Raw genomic sequence first — 21,695 nt, 5'->3', positions numbered from 1 at the left:
CATGAAAATTCTCTTTTTTTCTGGCCATTTTGAGAGTTTAATCAAACCAAAAAATGTAATGCTGCAGATTCTCAAAGGAAGGTCAGTTTTATGGCTTCTCTAACCAGCAAAACTGTTCTCAGCTGTGCTAACATACTTACACAAGGGTTTTCAAGTGTTTTCCATCCATTAGCCTTCTTACACAGTTAGCAAAAACAATGTACCATTAGAACACTGGAGTGATGGTTGCTGGAAATGGGACTCTATACACCTATGTAGATATTGCATTAAAAACCAGACGTTTGCAGCTAGAATAGCCATTTACCACATTAACAATGTATAGAGTGTATTTCTGATTAATTTAATGTTATCTTCATTGAAAAAAACCTGTGCTTTTCTTTAAAAAATAAGGACATTTCTAAGTGACCCTAAACTTTTGAATTGTAGTGTAGCTAAATATGCCTTTGTACATCAATAGTGGCTAGGACAGCTGCAGCAAAATTGTCCAAGAATTATTTTTACAGTGAATGAACTATAAAACATAAAAGCACACAAAGCCTGCACATTTTCCTAAAATTGTATTAATCATATGAACTCTTTTTTTTGCCACTGAGACCCTCCTCCCCCAGATGAGGCCTAACTGTCCCAGTCTCCTCCCAGAGTGATGTCATTAGAGATATAAGACCAGGCTTCCATCCTTGAAACCAAATAACTAAGTACAGTCATAATACCTCTGCCAGATGATCATAGTGTCAAGCCAAGCATATGATGGGGTTGGTGGTGAGGTCCCCATCGTGTAGACACCAAGGATGAAACCCCAGTTCCCGTTGAGTAATGAGCTCAGTGTCTGGACCTTTCCCCTTGCTCTTAACACTATTGAGTTTGGACTTTGAGTGTTCAGGTCCGCCTGGCACACCTGAGGAATTTAACGGTGCAACTGTGGCATAGCATATCCTCCCAGGAAAATATCAGAAAACCATATTTCCTTTGAAGAGGGACTGGAATACAACCAGTGTGGGCCATGTGTATTCACTGCTCTTTCAGTATACAACTCCAGGATCGCCCCATGCTGGGATAATGAGGTTAGCACAGGTATGCTAATGGTACTGGACAGGAAACAACAAAAGGCTGTGTTTACAGATACTGACAAACCCCCTTCCTTCAATTAACCACTTCAGTACTGGGCCAATTTGTGGTCCAGGACCAGACACATTTTAGGTTTATTATGTATGTGCGGTTTTGAGGTCTGTAAAATTATTCTGGTATGTCTTAGTCAACTAATTTTTGCATCTTTTTTCGGGGACACATAGGGCTTTATTTTTATGTTATTTTTATTTTCAAATGTGTTTTAATTTTTTTTATATCCAGGAAAATATAAACAAAATAGGAGGGAAACTGTGTCTGGTTTTCAATTTATAATTTTTTTAAAATTTAATAACACAAAGTGTCACTGAAAAACTTTATAATATAGTTTTTCCTCTCCGTTACGGTAATTTTTATTTTGTATGGTGTCATCGGGGGTGGGGCTATAACCTTTAATAACGGCGTTTTATTAGCGTATTATTTATTTATTTTTTATTATTATTTTATTTACTTTTTTTAAAACTTTTTTATTATATTTTTATTTTATTTTTTTTCCCAGATTGTGTCCCCCATAAGGTGATAAGAGATCTTTGGGGACATCTGATCACTTTTTTTTTGTACTTGAGGCTGATTTCTCCTATAACTGAGGCTGGTACATTTAACCTCAGTTACAGGAGAAATACAGACTCCTGCACGCTGTATATACAGCTTACTGATCTGATCTGAGTCCTGTAGGACCCAGCAGCTATTGCAAGACTCTGCTCCCCCCGGATCACGTGTCTGCCGGGTCAGAGGGCAGCTGATTTATGGCAGCGTCCATAGCCGTGTATACAGCGCTCATTGAGCACTGTATACACAGCGATCGAGAAGGCAGTGGAGGTAATAAATCTGCCCTGTCTTCTCTCTGGGAGCTCCGGCTGAAGTTACAGCCGGCTCCTAGTGAAAGCAGCTACACGATCTCCGTGCAGTTGCTGTGTTCTGATGGACGTACAGGTACGTCCTGTCAGAACTAGGCAACCACTTCCCGGACGTATATAGTCTATGGGCGGTCCGGAAGTGGTTAAACAGGTTTTGTTAACCGACTCCAAGTCACCCTGTGTATGAGAAGTCTGACCAGATAATAACTCGCCAAGGCCAAATACATAATTGTAAAATACATAGATGGGGGAGTCTATTATCCTCAAAGACTGTCTTTGTCACTTACATTTAATATGTTTTATATTTATACAACAAGAAACTACAAAAAAACACTCAGTTGAGAGGGGTGGTCCTTACGACACAACCCCTCACATTCTGTGACATATTAGCAATAACAATATGGGCTTTGAATTGACTATGCAGTGTTTGTTTGTAATGTGTAACTACGGGGATTCATAGGTCTGCACAGCAGCTGTAAACAGAAAATGGTTAGATATGGCTTATCAGGACTATTTGCAGATGTACACAAATCCTATAAATAATCCGCACATTTTATTACTCAGTATGATGAACCATGACAAGGTATGTACTCATAGGTACTTTCTTATATGAAACAGCCTATGGAACAAAGAACATTTCCTCCATTATTCAACGTTCTGGAATTCATGGAAATGATGCATCAACCACCCGATGAATATAATTATGTTTTTAAGAACAGAAAGACCCAGAAATTTCAGCTTGTCTTTAAACTTTTCTTGGCAGAGTTTTAAAATTTGTCTCCATCCAGCACTGATCATATTTTACATAATCTTGTTACATAAGCAGATTTGTTAGAAGGTTGTACTTTATACGGGTATATACAAAGTGGCTAACACTTTTTTTTTTTTTATTAGACATTGTGCTTTTGAGTTGTGACATTGTGAGTTGTTTCTATGACACATTTGTGTTTTTCTTAATGTTATAAAACCTGTAACAAAGCACTGTACCTGATACATTTGGAGAAATACTATTTTTGTATTTAAGAAACTGAAAAATGATGACCTGTATCAATATTATCATTTTTTAAGGGGTAATCCCACAACAAATATTTATTCGTCAAAAGAGTTTTTTTGCGTTTGCACCACTCATCCTGACAGTTTTACAATGGTTTTTTTTTTTTAATCAAAACAATTGGTACACTTATCAAAGGCTTGTGACTATGTCAGGTCAGGCGGCTGCCTAAAGCAGTTACCCTAAATGACAGAATTTGTCTAGTGGTAGATTAGGTAGAACATAAGTCTTGGACAATTTTCCAAACTGAGTTCTCCCTCTGCCCCACTGCACCCTTGGCATGCTATTTATATTCAACTCCACCGTTCTATGCAAGTATGGATACTGGCTTGGACTTCACTTGTTGCTGAATACAAGTAACAGACGTGCCTGGAGTGATGACAATTCTGATATAAATACATGATTAGTTGACTTCTATAATTGTTGATATATTCCTTCCTTTTTCTATCTGGCCCTGATTATCATGAAGTTTACCGAATTTGCTGTTGACACATCTTGGGCCTCTGGATTTTGCAGCCATCTCCAGCTTCTATAGCAACACATAAATACATTTACCCCATAAATACATTTAGACCTCACAGAAGAACCCGGAGTCGGACACAAGACCTCCTAAACTAATACAGTTGGTAGACTATACCCCTAAATAAATAAAGATCCTCAACTAGAAACTCTAAATACAGGGACCAGACCAACAAAACCCATTAAATTAATAATACAGACTCCTAAATAACAAAGACTTCAAATCAGAACCCCTAAGTAAATTCAAACTGCAGATAAGAGCCCCTAGATACAGACATCAAACCTTCTAAATGAATCCAGACCCCACACCTGACTCTTCCCCATATACAGACTCCAGATTAGACCCCATATACTTACACAGCAGCTCATAATCTCCTCCTCTGTGTAGTCTTGCCACTCTGCCTTGAGGACCCGAAGAGTTATGGTAATCTGCCCTTTTCTGTAGAGGTCTTAATTCAACTTTAGCAGGGCCTACAGAGACTTGGTAAAGTAACTTTATGTTTGCAAGTCCTTCTGCAGGACTTGCTGATTTATAGAAAAAGCAGCTTTGTGGTTTTCCCAAAACCGCAATGTGAAGCCAATCTGAATAGGCCATTGAGGAGCCTTAGGAAGCTGTTGAAGTGGGTATGACTTTGTAAGGTTAGTAAAGCAGCCAATGTTTTGAGATGTTACTTACACATTTTACATAATCCATTTTCCATTTACAACAGAGATGGATCAAGTGCCTGGCAAAGTGACCTAGCAATAAAGTCATGAATAAACTGTTTCATAGCAAATTGGCTCCCTGGCCTTAGGCTTTTCTTTAGTCCTCCTCAAGAACATTTTAGGGTTGTCATTTTGTAAAGTACTGTACAGAATGTGTAACTATAGTCCACGTATTCAGTATCAATGCTTGCTTTGCTCTTGCTGCACAACCTCTACAGTATGAACACAATTGGTAAAACTGAATTGGCAGCTGATTGTTTCCTGGTGGCACAGCCTTTGGCAATACTTCAGTTAACATCATTAAATCATACTTCTCTTTACACACACAGTAATTTCCAGGTTGCTCGACTGTTGCAAAAATGTTTTTTTTTTCTTTTCATTGGCAGGTTTTGCAGAGGGAACTACTGTCTTTGATGGATCCTGCTCGTTTGAAAATAGCACATGTGCCTATAAATCTGCTTATGCATTTCTTCCATGGATTGTAAATACAGAAGGTACTGTAAACCTCTTTACTTTTATTTCACCCATTGTTTCTATACATTAAAGAGGTTGTTGCATGAAGACAAACCTTGTCCTTATGCCCTATTAGAAGTTATTGATGGTCTAGATCAGGGGTCAGCAACCTTCGGCTCTCCAGCTGCTGTGAAACTACAACTCCCAACATGCTCCATTCACTTCCATGGGAGTTCCAAGAACAGCAGAGCAAGTATGCATGCTGGGAGTTGTAGTTTGACAACAGCTGGAGTGCTGAAAGTTGCCTACCCCTGGTCTAGATCGTGTTCCGCCTTGAGATCCCTATCTGTGAACCAGAATATTTTGGTGGAAAAATGTTGCCTTAGGTGCTGCCTTATTAAGTGTTCTCTAATAACTATTAAGTTAAAAAAAAGTATAACATATATAGTGAAACCTCTTTGAGGTGATCACCCAAAACTGCATGAAAAAGTGTGTTTTAGAGAGGTGGTCTTCTGAAAGAAGATAACTACTTTGTAAAACTGTATGTATATAAGAATATAAAAATAGCTGTTTAATTATAGAAAAGAGAATCATTATTACTATCATAAAGTTAGACAGAATAAACTAGACCAGACAGAAATTACACCCATGGTGCACCCTGGCACATCTGCCACATCTTCATAGATATGTTAAACACTTTCTTTCCACCTCTTGGCTGTCTTACTTTTCTCCAGTATTTTGCCTCAAAATACTGGCTCACTCTTTGGCACATTTGGCAACTTTTCATTAACCGAGTACCGTTTTATAGAAGCTTTCCAATTATCTGGTAAAAATGAAAATATATACATACTAAATTAATAATATGGTCAGTAAATTTTGCCTGTTATTTAAAAATTAAAAATGCATTTCAAGCTCTATGTACCAATTGAATTTGCTGAATTGTTATTAGATAGTTGGATTTAGGATTGCTAAAATGAAGACTCTTTTAATAATCCCTTCCTTATGATCTTGATTTACCAGCTGTTCATGAAGTAGGGGATTCCTATTTACTCATTTATTCCCCATGTCATTGAGGTTTCCATTGAAAGTTTTTAAGAGTCATGACACACATCCACACTTAAAGCATTCATATCCCTAAAGACAGTTCTCCAGTATTGTGTTTACTTAAAAGGGTATTCCCATGTACATAATTATTTTAAAATTTGTAGATAATTAAAAGTTAAACATTTTTGCAAATATAAGTAATTAAATATTTTGCAGAGTTTTAAAGATTTACTCTAAATATCTTGTGGTCACAGTCTGTTATCTTGATCGGTTGCCATTGGATAAGACCATGAATGCAGAAACTTTCTAAGGTCAGAAAATCCGCTATGATTTCCTTATCGTGGCCGGGATATCTTCTGATACATGTAATGTCCCTGCCTGATAACCCAGCTACAATAAGAAAATCATAGCTGGGTTCCTGACAAGTCCCAGACCATAGAAAGTTTCTGCATTTGTGGTCGTATCCATTGGCAACCAATCAAGATAAAAGACTATCACTATTGTGATGGTTAGAGGAAATTTTTAAAACTCTTCAGAATTTTTAATTACTTATATTTGTAAAACTGTTTAACTTTTAATTATCTACAAATATAGATATGATTATGTTGATGGGAATACCCCTTTAAGGCTAAGGCCCCATGTAACAAAATGCAGCAAAAAAAGGGGCGTAAACACATTGCATTCCTCTGCTGACTTTCTGCCCCTATTTTACCTATATGGGAAAAACGCCAGCGTTTCCACAGGTGTAAATGATAGAGCAAGTATAATACATTAAAATGGCAGTATCACATTAAATAAAAATAGCAGGGAGGAAGGGAAGGAACAACAAGAGGGGAGGGGAAACAAGGGCAGAATCATACCGATAGCAAAATATCTTCAAATAGCCCATAAAACTAGACAAGTAAAAATAATGTGTCCCATGTGGAGAAAAATGAAAATAAAAGGTAACGCAAACACAAAGCAGAAACAATACTCATCTGTAACCACTAGGGGAGGAGTGAGGCTGCTAATAATTCAGATCCTGCCCTCTCTAAATGATTCCATTTAATCATTAGTTTAGAGTAGATACTCATCTGTCTCACTATCAACTGCTCCATAATAAAGTTAAATTTTATTTTGTTAATTATCTCAGTAGTATATGGGATGGTTTTACACTTCCATAAACACACAATAGCCAATCTAGCTACAGGAATAGGAAACTACAGTGACTGAGGAGATAGCTAAGGAGCCTAAGGTCAAACAGAGTAGGGCAACTACCAGACCCCAAGGTATTGATGGCCCAAAATGGTCTTAGAGAGCATTCCCACCATATATTTATTAACGACCCCTCTTCCGACTCACATCACTAGCATTGATTTAGGAAGGCCATCTAAAGGGAGTAAAATACCATCTGTAGAGAAGTTTTCAGGAGTTGGGTCTTCTAGATGTGCAACACATTTAGATGACCATTAAGGTAGAGAGAAAACAAATTTCCATTGTTCATCTGTAAAGATCTTATGAAAATCTTTCTCCTATTTAGTCTGAAATGGGAAGTGTGGGGCACCTAAGCGAGTTGTAATAGCCATATAGATCTTTGCTATTCCTGTCTTAATACTCAACTCAGTATAAAAGTAACATTCAAGTAGATACTGGAGTTGGCTCCGCAGAGGACATTGACTGCAACAGGTGAAGTATCTAAAAGTCAGGAGATCTGAGATTGTATGTCTGAGAGATATGAGCAAACAACCCTGTAACCCTAAAGCTCCATCACAGTGGTCACTAAGAGAGTCAACAACCGCTGCCAACCAAGTGCAGAGATCCATTCCCAGAATAACATTTTGGATGACAGATAGTGGCAACTGATTTTTGCGAAAAGGCAAAATTTGTCTGGTGGGTTGGGGCACTCGCCAAGTAGAAATTGCTGCCACCACAGGGGCACTGAGGACAGTAGAACTAGTAGATAATATTAGGGCTTGCCACAAAATGCCCCGCAGAGAAGTATGGGTAATGACAGATGTTTCCATCTTCACCCAATGTTTTGAGGAATCTTGATGTCACCAACACTCCTCTAAATATGACCGCTCTGTAATAAGCACACACTTCCGGGCAACCTAAGCCACCTAATCGCACTGGGAGATATAAAATGTTTGCCCACACTCTTGGTTTCCTGTACTGTATTTAATACGGGACAGTATGTCGCTGGGAGGCAGAGACTCCTAGCATCATAGATAACTATACTGCTAGGAGTCCCGCTCCCAGCACGAAACCGGTAAATCTGGCTGACACACAGATGAAACACGGTCGTGTGCTGCTCCCCTTAGTCCTGCCCTTTTTCTAATAAACCCTGTCCATTCCTCAGACAAGGTTGCAGAAACTCTCAAAAAGGGCCTAAAATACACTATGTGATCAAAAGTATCCAGACTCCCCCAAAAACATACGTTTTTCATATTAGGTGCATTGTGCTGCCACCTACTGCCAGGTACTCCATATCAGCGACCTCAGTAGACATTAGAGAGCAGAATCGAGCGCTCCGTGGAACTCACAGACTTCGAACGTGGTCAGGTCAGGTCATTGGGTTCCACACATGATGCAGGTCAATGCCAAATGACGCTTCGCTTGGTATAAAGAGCTTAAACATTGGACGATTGAACAGTGGAAAAACGTTGTGTGGAGTGACGAATCACGGTACACAATGTGGCGATCTGATGGAAGGGTGTGGGTATGGCGAATGCTCGGTGAACGTCATCTGCCAGCGTGTGTAGGGCCAACAGTAAAATTCGGAGGCAGTGGTGTTATGGTGTGGTGGTGTTTTTCATGGAGGGGGCTTGCACCCCTTGTTGTTTTGCGTGGCACTATCACAGCACAGGCCTACATTGATGTTTTAAACACCTTCTTGCCTCCCACTGTTGAAGAGCAATTTGGGGATGGCGATTGCATCTTTCAACACGATCGAGCACCTGTTCATACTGCACGGCCTGTGGCGGAGTGGTTACATGACAATAACATCTCTGTAATGGACTGACCTGCACAGAGTCCTGACTTGAATCCTATAGAACACCTTTGGGATGTTTTGGAATGCCGACTTCGTGCCCGGCCTCACCGACCTACATCGATACCTCTCCTCAGTGCAGCACTCCATGAAGAATGGGCTGCCATTCCCCAAGAAACCTTCCAGCACCTGATTGAATGTATGCCTGTGAGAGTGGAAGCTGTCATCAAGGCTAAGGGTGGGCCAACACCATATTGAATTCCAGCATTACCAATGGAGGGCGCCACGAATTTGTAAGTCATTTTCAGCCAGGTGTCTGATCACATAGTGTACATAATAAATGAGGTGTAAAGCATGAACACCAGTATTTTACCACCAATTACCACATCTCTAAAGTTTTTTCAAAGCACAGTCCTTTCCGCATAAAGTTAATTCTATTTTACAGTAGTCTAATAAAACCTTAATAATTTTCCACATATCATTTCCCAGTACTCAGTCTTTTATGTAAAAGTTAGAACATTTTCCCTATGAATACAGAGGCTGCCAGGCTCACCCTTACGGTACAATTTATGACAATAACAATGGTAAGCTTATTGCTTCCTAAATAGATATTTTACCTAATATAGGAAAGTCATTGTTTTTGCAAAGCCTAAGAGGGGATTTTATTAGGGTCAAAAGTCTGGCATAAAAAATTGCAAAACTTCTGATCCCATTTGTACAAAATTTTCTTAACATTTGATATTTTTACACCAGTCGCTCCACTAGTTCAAACATAGTGACTTGCTGTTGCCAGCTGCTCTACTTTCAGCTGTTTTTTTTCTCATTTCCTTTGTTTCGCTTGCTGGTACTCTTAGCTTATTTCTTCCACACTGCTCATGTAAACATATATATAGTCTTACCTGCTCCAGAAATATCACTATGATTTCTATCGTATAAAAGGTGACACTTCTGATTTCCATTACAATACATGGTCGCTTTGGTCATATACTGACAGTGCACCTGCTGCTGATAATACAGATATAATATCTTTAGCTGTGTCTATAGATAGCTTTCAAACTTGTTCTGGTATGTCTGTACTGAAAGCTTAAAAAAATCTACATCCTCATTACTTTCCCTTTATGCCACAGAATCATAAACTAAGGTTTAAAGGTAAAGCACTGAGGGTGTGAAAAGGTATATGGGCAAGACGGGAGAACGCCCAAACCCTGACATGTTTGCACCTGGAAACCCTGAATCTAATACGGAATAATATTGATATCCTGTAAGACCATTCCTATTTGCCTAAACTTTTAGTATGGTTTAGATACTGAATCCATGGTAGGCTAAGGCCCCACGTAGCAAACTGCAGCCGAAAAAACGCTATGGAAAAGACTGCGGCGTAAATGCATGGCGTTTTTTTCCGCAGTGTTATTCACAGAAAATCAGCAGAGATATTCCCTGCAAACTTTATGTCTCTAATATACCTATAGAGAAACAGCCAGTATTTCCGTAAGTATAATTGACATGACTCAATGTCCAAAAATGTGATCGTTTTAGAAATCACAGCATTTCCACTGCGTATTTTTTTTCTGCATTGTCTGGATGGGATTAGCCAGAATCCCATCCACTCTACAGGCTTGTAATACGTAGGGTTTTTTGCCATGGTGTTTCTGCTGTGGCCAAAACACTGTGTTCGTGCAATGTGGGGCCCCGACCTAACAAGGAATTGTGAATTTTTATGATTATTAGAGATGAGCGAGTACTGTTCGGATCAGCCGATCCGAACAGCACGCTCGCATAGAAAAGAATGGACGTAGCTGGCATGCGGGGGGTTAAGCGGCTGGCCGCCGTCAAAGCGGAAGTACCAGGTGCTTCCATTCATTTCTATGGAGCGTGCTGTTCGGATCGGCTGATCCGAACAGTACTCGCTCATCTCTAATGATTATTGATTAAAGGATGTAGGCTTTGTCTGTAATGTTCTTTTAATTATGGGCCATATTCTTAGCTGATTTAAAAAGTAAAAGTTTTATATATTATTCCAGCTTTGGTAATGAAATTGCATAGTATTTGAATTGCATAGTATTTTAAGTCCAGTCCTGATCTGCTTAAGAGTGAATGTCAAATGACCAGATATGTCCCTTCAGTGGAAATTAGCATACTATTGTCTCTTTTATGGCCTAGGTCCTAGGGCAGTCCTGTGGATATCAAGTGTTTATATAGCAGTGGTGGTCAATAAGACTACACATCAAATTCAGAAAGATAGACAGAAAACTGTTGCAAATAACAGCTGAAATCTACAGCAGACCCTAGCTATACATTTCAGCTTCTGGCATACTAGCCACCAAGTAGCGTGTGTCCAACTAGGGAGGAAGAAACTAAACCAAACTAAAGAAAAAGTCTACAGAGGGGGAAATCCAGAATACAAGTCCTATAATAGCCAGAAAGGTGTGTTCAAATTAAAGGGATATGGTAGGTAAACTAGGAACTTGGTGGTCTTAGATTAGGGCAGATATTAATTAGTTATTGATTTAGATGAGTTTACACTTTAGGTTTCAGACCCCTTGTGTATTGGCGAAACGATAGGTGATACCTTTGGTATGCTAATAAATGCTAAGTGGAAAGACCAAAAAGATTTTTAGACTGGGGCCCCACATTGCAAAAACACTGCGTTTTACAGTACCTAAAAGTTGATGGGATTCTGGCTATTCCCATCCACACATTATAGAAATAAAAACGCAGCAGAAAAGCTGGTGTTTTCCGTACAGTTATAATAGGGGCAGAAAGGCCTCAGAGAAAAATACTGCAAAAATGCAATGAAAAAATGTTGCAGAAAAAAATGTGGGACCTCAAAGATGAGAACTAAAAATTTAATAGTAATATATACTTTTATTATTTTTCTAAGGCTGAACTAATTTGACTTTAGGAACAGTGCCTTGCAATTTGTTTGCCATCTGTTTTTGTTTACAACATCAACTTTTCTCTTGCAGCTTCTTAAATTCCATATTATTCCATTATATGACCATGAATTTGGCTCATACAGTGACAGGTTTACAGAGCAATGTCTTTTATTACATAAAACATTCAAAATGAAATATTTGTACCCATAAAACCATCTCAAACTATTGTCCAAGTGTCCATTAAAATCACTTTTGCTAAAGGAAAAAACAAATGTCTGGATATTGATGAGCTTTGTTGTTTAGGGTTCACCACTCACAATCGTAGTTCATCGTAGTAATACTTGTACTGTAATACTTTAAGATTTATTAGAATTCATGCAGACAACAATGTTATGGCTGTATGCAATATTCAAGTTATATGAAGCCATAATACAACACCTATACTATTATATGGTAGCATGTCATACCAAATACATACCACTGATTTCAGACTTTTTCTTATATGGAAAAACATATCCTTATACCCTATTTGATTAGATACCATATTTAAGAGAGATTTTTACTCAGAATCATTATTTTTAGGTTAGAGTCTAAAGTATAGCATACAGAAGAAGCAGTGGTATACATAGTGTCTAGAGCCCCAAGGTATGGAGCCACATGCTTATGTACGGCGTCTGTGCACACTACTTTGCCATGTGTATTTGACATCTTATGCTTTCAAAAACTTTGTGGCTTTGTCAACCAAAATCTCAGACAAAAAAAGTCCCATGACCAAGGAATGCATTGAGACTTTAGCCTTTGCAGAGGTGCATAGCTAGTAACCATACATACATTTTTAGTAATACAGCTTATTTTATTTACAGCTCTGCATAGGATTTTCTTTTATTACCTTCATCATTAAGGACATTAAATGGTCACTAAATTTTCAACAAACTTCATGTTATTCAATTGTAAAGGCACATATAAGAAATTTTGTAATACATTTTATCAGAGAAAATGCCATTTTCTCCATCTATTAAACTATTTTTGCCCTCTCTTCAAAATTGACATTCACTCAGAAATGTCTTCTGAATTTCACCTTGGATTTCGAACATAGTATAATGTCACTATAATGTCAAATTACAGTTCTGTGTAAAAGTCTGAGGATAGGGGAAAAGAAAGGAGGGCCTGAGTTAGGGGGCATTCACACGGAGGAAGTTGGCGCTGATTCTGGCACGATAACTCGCATAAAAAAAGAGAAGGAAAACACAGACAGCTGCAGCAACTAAGGGCTCGTTCACATCAGCGTTCGGGTCTCCGTAGTTCAGGTTTCCGTTTCCGACGGAAACCTGCAGGAGTCTCTCTCACCCATTCATTTGAATGGGTGAGAGAGATGTCCGGCCGTGAGCGGCGGTGAGCGTTTTAGGCTCTCCGCCGCAAAACCAGGTTTTATAATCCGGACACAGAGTGGGACATGCAGTACTCGGTGTCCGGATAAAAAAATCTGGTTTCGCGGCGGAGAGCCTAAAACGCTCACCGCCGCTCACGGCCGGACCCGGTCTGAGCTTTCCGACTTCTGGCATGCAGAAGACGGAAAGCTCAGAACGGACAGGAGAACTCTAGTGTGAACCTAGCGTAAATAGTAAGTGTTCTATATTACTCCAAGTGTCTTTCTTCATCAATGCTGGAAAGCATTTCTCTGTATTGTCTTCTATGATGTTTCTTAGTGAGAAAAAGAGCAAGGGTTTTTTTTTGTTTGCTCCAAGTGCAGACAATTGAAAATTAGAGAGAGAGCCTACAGAGAGAAAACTACTAGAAAATTGTGTATGCTATTCATATAATGGTAAGAAACAGTGGGGAACATTTATAAAGACTGCTGTTATTATAATCTGCCAGACTGCCAGTCTTCATAATCCCAGAGTTGGCGAAGGTGCACCTCATTTATGACAAGGTGAACACCTTCTTATAAATGATGCAAACCCTCTGACAAGCCATGTACCTGAAGGGAAAATGTACGCCAGCAAATAGCTGGGGTACATTACTAGAGATGAGCGAACAGTGTTCTATCGAACTCATGTTCGATCGGATATTAGGCTGTTCGGCATGTTCGAATCGAATCGAACACCGCGTGGTAAAGTGCGCCATTACTCGATTCCCCTCCCACCTTCCCTGGCGCCTTTTTTGCTCCAATAACAGCGCAGGGTAGGTGGGACAGGAACTACGACACCGGTGACGTTGAAAAAAGTAGGCAAAACCCATTGGCTGCCGAAAACATGTGACCTCTAATTTAAAAGAACAGCGCCGCCCAGGTTCGCGTCATTCTGAGCTTGCAATTCACCGAGGACGGAGGTTTCCGTCCAGCTAGCTAGGGCTTAGATTCTGGGTAGGCAGGGACAGGCTAGGATAGGAAGGAGAAGACAACCAACAGCTCTTATAAGAGCTAAATTCCAGGGAGAAGCTTGTCAGTGTAACGTGGCACTGACGGGCTCAATCGCCGCAACCCAGCTTTCCCAGGATCCTGAATGGAATACACTGTCAGTGTATTCCCGTATACCCGATATATACCCCGATACCCGTTCCAACGGTGTGCCCCCCCACCTTCACCCCAGAAATACCCTGCAAGTCCCCTAGCAATAGAATTGGGGCTATATACACCCACAAATTTTACTACTGGTATACAGTGCCATTGTCTGACTGGGAATTCAAAGAATATATTGGGAATACAAATACCCTCATTTCTTGCTACTGCCATATAGTGCCAGTGTCTGACTGGGAATTCAAAGAATATATTGGGGTTACGTGCACCCACAATTTTTACTACTGGTATACAGTGCCATTGTCTGACTGGGAATTCAAAGAATATATTGGGAATACAAATACCCTCATTTCTTGCTACTGCCATATAGTGCCAGTGTCTGACTGGGAATTCAAAGAATATATTGGGGTTACGTGCACCCACAATTTTTACTACTGGTATACAGTGCCATTGTCTGACTGGGAATTCAAAGAATATATTGGGAATACAAATACCCTCATTTCTTGCTACTGCCATATAGTGCCAGTGTCTGACTGGGAATTCAAAGAATATATTGGGGTTACGTGCACCCACAATTTTTACTACTGGTATACAGTGCCATTGTCTGACTGGGAATTCAAAGAATATATTGGGAATACAAATACCCTCATTTCTTGCTACTGCCATATAGTGCCAGTGTCTGACTGGGAATTCAAAGAATATATTGGGGTTACGTGCACCCACAATTTTTACTACTGGTATATAGTGCCATTGTCTGACTGGGAATTCAAAGAATATATTGGGAATACAAATACCCTCATTTCTTGCTACTGCCATATAGTGCCAGTGTCTGACTGGGAATTCAAAGAATATATTGGGGTTACGTGCACCCACAATTTTTACTACTGGTATACAGTGCCATTGTCTGACTGGGAATTCAAAGAATATATTGGGAATACAAATACCCTCATTTCTTGCTACTGCCATATAGTGCCAGTGTCTGACTGGGAATTCAAAGAATATATTGGGGTTACGTGCACCCACAATTTTTACTACTGGTATACAGTGCCATTGTCTGACTGGGAATTCAAAGAATATATTGGGAATACAAATACCCTCATTTCTTGCTACTGCCATATAGTGCCAGTGTCTGACTGGTAATTCAAAGAATATATTGGGGTTACGTGCACCCACAATTTTTACTACTGGTATACAGTGCCATTGTCTGACTGGGAATTCAAAGAATATATTGGGAATACAAATACCCTCATTTCTTGCTACTGCCATATAGTGCCAGTGTCTGACTGGGAATTCAAAGAATATATTGGGGTTACGTGCACCCACAATTTTTACTACTGGTATACAGTGCCATTGTCTGACTGGGAATTCAAAGAATATATTGGGAATACAAATACCCTCATTTCTTGCTACTGCCATATAGTGCCAGTGTCTGACTGGGAATTCAAAGAATATATTGGGAATACAAATACCCTCATTTCTTGCTACTGCCATATAGTGCCAGTTTCTGACTGGTAATTCAAAGAATATATTGGGGTTACGTGCACCCACAATTTTTACTACTGGTATACAGTGCCATTGTCTGACTGGGAATTCAAAGAATATATTGGGGTTATAAATACCCTCATTTCTTGCTACTGCCATATAGTGCCAGTTTCTGACTGGTAATTCAAAGAATATATTGTGGTTACGTGCACCCACAATTTTTACTACTGGTATACAGTGCCATTGTCTGACTGGGAATTCAAAGAATATATTGGGGTTATAAATACCCTCATTTCTTGCTACTGCCATATAGTGCCAGTTTCTGACTGGTAATTCAAAGAATATATTGGGGTTACGTGCACCCACAATTTTTACTACTGGTATACAGTGCCATTGTCTGACTGGGAATTCAAAGAGTATATTGGGAATACAAATACCCTCATTTCTTGCTACTGCCATATAGTGCCAGTGTCTGACTGGGAATTCAAAGAATATATTGGGGTTACGTGCACCCACAATTTTTACTACTGGTATACAGTGCCAATTTCTAACTAGGAATTCAAAATGCGCAAGGCTCCCGGAAAGGGACGTGGACGAGGCCGTGGGTGAGGTCGGGGGAATGGTTCTGGGGAGCAAGGTAGCAGTGAAGCCACAGGGCGTCCCGTGCCTACTCCTGTGGGGCAGCAAGCATTGCGCCACTCCACAGTGCCAGGGTTGCTTGCCACATTAACTAAACTGCAGGGTACAAACCTTAGTAGGCCCGAGAACCAGGAACAGGTCTTGCAATGGCTGTCAGAGAACGCTTACAGCACATTGTCCAGCAGCCAGTCAGACTCTGCCTCCTCTCCTCCTATTACCCAACAGTCTTGTCTTCCTTCCTCCCAAAATTCCGAAGCTTTACAGAACAATAACCCAAACTGTCCCTGCTCCCCAGAGCTGTTCTCCGCTCCTTTCATTGTCCCTCAACCTGCCTCTCCACGTCACGATTCCACGAACCTAACAGAGGAGCATCTGTGTCCAGATGCTCAAACACTAGAGTCTCCTCCATCTCCGTTCGATTTGGTGGTGGATGACCAGCAACCCACCCTCATCGACGATGATGTGACGCAGTTGCCGTCAGGGCATCCAGTTGACCGGCGCATTGTGCGGGAGGAGGAGATGAGACAGGAGTTGGAAGAGGAAGTGGTGGATGATGAGGACACTGACCCGACCTGGACAGGGGGGATGTCAAGCGGGGAAAGTAGTGTGGATGTTGAGGCAGGTGCAGCACCAAAAAGGGTAGCTAGAGGCAGAGGCAGAGGTCAGCAGCTTAGGCGAAGCCAGGCCACACCCGGAATCTCCCAAGATGTTCCAGTTCGTACCCAGCCCCGAAAAACTCCCACCTCGAGGGCACGTTTCTCGAAGGTGTGGAGTTTTTTCAAGGAATGCGCCGAGGACAGATATAGTGTTGTCTGCACAATTTGCCTCTCGAAATTGATTAGGGGCTCTGAGAAGAGCAACCTGTCCACCACTTCAGTGCGCCGTCATTTGGAATCCAAGCACTGGAATCAGTGGCAGGCAGCAACGGCAGGACAAAGGCCGCCTGCCGTTCACGCCACTGCCACTGCCTCTGCCACTGCCTCTGCCTCTGCCACTGCCACTGCTGACTGTGCTGGCGATGCACTCCAGAGGACGAGCCAGGACACCACTTCATCTGCCTCCGCCACTTTGTTGACTTCTACCTCATCCTCCCCTGGTCCTGTCTTATCTCCTTCTCCTGCACCATCAAAGGCACCATCAGGCGTTTCTTTACAACAACCCACCATCTCTCAGACATTGGAGCGGCGGCAGAAATACACTGCTAACCACCCACACGCGCAAGCCTTGAACGCCAACATCGCTAAACTGCTGGCCCAGGAGATGTTGGCGTTCCGGCTTGTTGAAACTCCCGCCTTCCTGGACCTGATGGCAACTGCGGCACCTCGCTATGCCGTCCCTAGCCGTCACTACTTCTCCCGGTGTGCCGTCCCCGCCTTGCACCAGCACGTGTCACTCAACATCAGGCGGGCCCTTAGTTCCGCGCTTTGCACAAAGGTCCACTTGACCACCGACGCGTGGACAAGTGCATGCGGACAGGGACGCTACATTTCACTGACGGCACACTGGGTGAATGTAGTTGAGGCTGGGACTGCTTCCCAAACTGGCCCGGTGTACCTCGTCTCCCCGCCTAACATTCCTGGCAGGGACACGAGAAGAACACCCCCCTCCTCCTCCTCCTCTACCGCCTCCTCCTCCGCCACCGCCTCCTCCTCCGCCACCGCCTCCTCCTCCGCTGTTAGATTGACCCCAGCTACGAGTTGGAAACGTTGCAGCACTGGCGTTGGTAGACGTCAGCAGGCTGTGCTGAAGCTGATCAGCTTGGGGGACAGACAGCACACTGCCTCCGAGGTGAGGGATGCCCTCCTCGATGAGACGGCAATATGGTTTGAGCCGCTGCACCTGGGCCCAGGCATGGTCGTTTGTGATAACGGCCGGAACCTGGTAGCAGCTCTGGAGCTTGCCGGACTCCAACATGTTCCATGCCTGGCCCACGTCTTCAACCTAGTGGTGCAACGTTTCCTAAAGAGCTACCCCAATGTTCCAGAGCTACTGGTGAAAGTGCGGCGCATGTGCGCCCACTTTCGCAAGTCGACAGTAGCCGCTGCTAGCTTAAAATCTCTCCAGCAACGCCTGCATGTGCCACAACACCGGCTTTTGTGCGACGTCCCCACACGCTGGAACTCAACGTTTCAGATGTTGAATAGAGTGGTTGAGCAGCAGAGACCTTTGATGGAATACCAGCTACAAAACCCTAGGGTGCCACAAAGTCAGCTGCCTCAGTTTCACATCCATGAGTGGCCATGGATGAGAGACCTTTGTGACATCCTACGGGTCTTTGAGGAGTCCACAAGGAGGGTGAGCTCTGAGGATGCGATGGTGAGCCTTACAATCCCGCTCTTGTGTGTTCTGAGAGAATCCCTGATTGACATCAGGGATAACTCAGATCACACAGAGGAGTTAGGGATAGCATCCGATCCGTCACAGCTGGAGAGTAGGTCCACACATCTGTCCGCTTCACTGCGTTTAATGGAGGAGGAGGAGGAGGAGGAGGAGGAGGAGGAGGAGGAAGAAGAGTTGTCCGATGATGTGATGGTGATACAGGAGGCTTCCGGGCAACTTCGAATCGTCCCATTGTTGCAGCGCGGATGGGTAGACATGGAGGATGAGGAGGAAATGGAGATTGAACTTTCCGGTGGGGCCAGAGGAGTCATGCCAACTAACACTGTGGCAGACATGGCTGAGTTCATGTTGGGGTGCTTTACAACCGACAAGCGTATTGTCAAAATCATGGAGGACAACCAGTACTGGATCTTTGCTATCCTTGACCCCCGGTATAAAAACAACATCTCGTCTTTTATTCCGGTAGAGGGGAGGGCCAATCGCATCAATGCTTGCCACAGGCAATTGGTGCAGAATATGATGGAGATGTTTCCAGCATGTGACGTTGGCGGCAGGGAGGGCAGTTCCTCCAGTAGGCAACCAAGTTCTCACCGGTCCACACAAACGAGGGGCACACTGTCTAAGGTCTGGGACACCTTGATGGCACCCCCTCGCCAAAGTGCCGCCACGGAGGGTCCTAGTGTCACCAGGCGTGAGAAGTATAGGCGCATGTTGCGGGAATACCTTTCCGACCACAGCCCTGTCCTCTCCGACCCCTCTGCGCCCTACACGTATTGGGTGTCGAAGTTGGACCTGTGGCTTGAACTTGCCCTATATGCCTTGGAGGTGCTGTCCTGTCCTGCCGCCAGCGTCCTATCTGAGAGGGTGTTCAGTGCAGCCGGTGGCATCATCACTGACAAGCGCACCCGTCTGTCAGCTGAGAGTGCCGACCGGCTCACTTTGATAAAAATGAACCACCACTGGATAGAGCCTTCATTTTTGTGCCCACCTGTGTAAAGCACCCCAACATGAAACTCCATGTCTGTACTCAACCTCTCCAATTCCTCCGCATCCTCATACTCATCCACCATAAGCGTTGCACAATTCTGCTAATACTAGGCTCCCTCCAACATGATTTCCCCCAACTCTGCTGGTTAGAGGCTCCCTCCACCCTGATTTCCACCAACTCTGCTGGTTAGAGGCTCCCTCCACCCTGCTTTCCCACAACTCTGCTGGTTAGAGGCTCCCTCCACCATGAATTTGCCCAAACTGGGCTGTTTAGAGGCTCCCTCCACCATGAATTGGTCCAAACTGGGGTTTTTAGAGGCTCCCTCCACCATGAATTGGTCCAAACTTGGCTGTTTAGAGGCTCCCTCCACCATGAATTGGTCCAAACTGGGGTGGTTAGAGGCTCCCTCCACCATTAATTGGTCCAAACTGGGCTGGTTAGAGGCTCCCTCCACCATTAATTGGTCCAAACTGGGCTGGTTAGAGGCTCCCTCCACCATGAATTGGTCCAAACTGGGGTTTTTAGAGGCTCCCTCCACCATGAATTGGTCCAAACTTGGCTGTTTAGAGGCTCCCTCCACCATTAATTGGTCCAAACTGGGCTGGTTAGAGGCTCCCTCCACCATGAATTGGTCCAAACTGGGTTTTTTAGAGGCTCCCTCCACCATGAATTGGTCCAAACTGGGGTTTTTAGAGGCTCCCTCCACCATGAATTGGTCCAAACTGGGCTGTTTAGCGGCTCCCTCCACCATTAATTGGTCCAAACTGGGCTGGTTAGAGGCTCCCTCCACCATGAATTTGCCCAAACTGGGCTGTTTAGAGGCTCCCTCCACCATGAATTTGCCCAAACTGGGCTGGTTAGAGGCTCCCTCCACCATGAATTGGTCCAAACTGGGGTTTTTAGAGGCTCCCTCCACCATGAATTGGTCCAAACTTGGCTGTTTAGAGGCTCCCTCCACCATTAATTGGTCCAAACTGGGCTGGTTAGAGGCTCCCTCCACCATGAATTGGTCCAAACTGGGTTTTTTAGAGGCTCCCTCCACCATGAATTTGCCCAAACTGGGCTGTTTAGAGGCTCCCTCCACCATGAATTGGTCCAAACTGGGCTGGTTAGAGGCTCCCTCCACCATGAATTTCCCAAAACTTGGCTGTTTAGAGGCTCCCTCCACCATTAATTGGTCCAAACTGGGCTGGTTAGAGGCTCCCTCCACCATGAATTGGTCCAAACTGGGGTTTTTAGAGGCTCCCTCCACCATGAATTGGTCCAAACTTGGCTGTTTAGAGGCTCCCTCCACCATGAATTGGTCCAAATTGGGGTGGTTAGAGGCTCCCTCCACCATTAATTGGTCCAAACTGGGCTGGTTAGAGGCTCCCTCCACCATTAATTGGTCCAAACTGGGCTGGTTAGAGGCTCCCTCCACCATGAATTTGCCCAAACTGGGCTGGTTAGAGGCTCCCTCCACCATTAATTGGTCCAAACTGGGCTGGTTAGAGGCTCCCTCCACCATGAATTTGCCCAAACTGGGCTGTTTAGAGGCTCCCTCCACCATGAATTTGCCCAAACTGGGCTGGTTAGAGGCTCCCTCCACCATGAATTGGTCCAAACTGGGGTTTTTAGAGGCTCCCTCCACCATGAATTGGTCCAAACTTGGCTGTTTAGAGGCTCCCTCCACCATGAATTGGTCCAAACTGGGGTGATTAGAGGCTCCCTCCACCATTAATTGGTCCAAACTGGGCTGGTTAGAGGCTCCCTCCACCATTAATTGGTCCAAACTGGGCTGGTTAGAGGCTCCCTCCACCATGAATTTGCCCAAACTGGGCTGTTTAGAGGCTCCCTCCACCATGAATTTGCCCAAACTGGGCTGGTTAGAGGCTCCCTCCACCATGAATTGGTCCAAACTGGGGTTTTTAGAGGCTCCCTCCACCATGAATTGGTCCAAACTTGGCTGTTTAGAGGCTCCCTCCACCATTAATTGGTCCAAACTGGGCTGGTTAGAGGCTCCCTCCACCATGAATTGGTCCAAACTGGGTTTTTTAGAGGCTCCCTCCACCATGAATTTGCCCAAACTGGGCTGTTTAGAGGCTCCCTCCACCATGAATTGGTCCAAACTGGGCTGGTTAGAGGCTCCCTCCACCA

At 43.2% G+C, this 21,695-nt stretch overlaps 1 protein-coding gene across 1 annotated transcript in view; it reads left to right on the top strand.

Moving 5' to 3' along the window:
- The window catches only part of MAMDC2 (MAM domain containing 2), an 84,625-nt gene that overhangs the window by 7,643 nt on the left and 55,287 nt on the right, over positions 1-21,695 (top strand). The window contains exon 2 of the mRNA XM_075277438.1: positions 4,641-4,748. Coding sequence (XP_075133539.1) covers positions 4,641-4,748 — 108 coding nt within the window. The remainder of the gene's footprint in view (positions 1-4,640; positions 4,749-21,695) is intronic.

Source organism: Leptodactylus fuscus, chromosome 1 (genome assembly GCF_031893055.1).
Source record: "Leptodactylus fuscus isolate aLepFus1 chromosome 1, aLepFus1.hap2, whole genome shotgun sequence".
NCBI lineage: Eukaryota > Metazoa > Chordata > Amphibia > Anura > Leptodactylidae > Leptodactylus > Leptodactylus fuscus.
The sequence above is the reverse complement of the archived record's forward strand: the minus strand, read 5'-3'. Positions and strand labels throughout refer to the sequence as shown.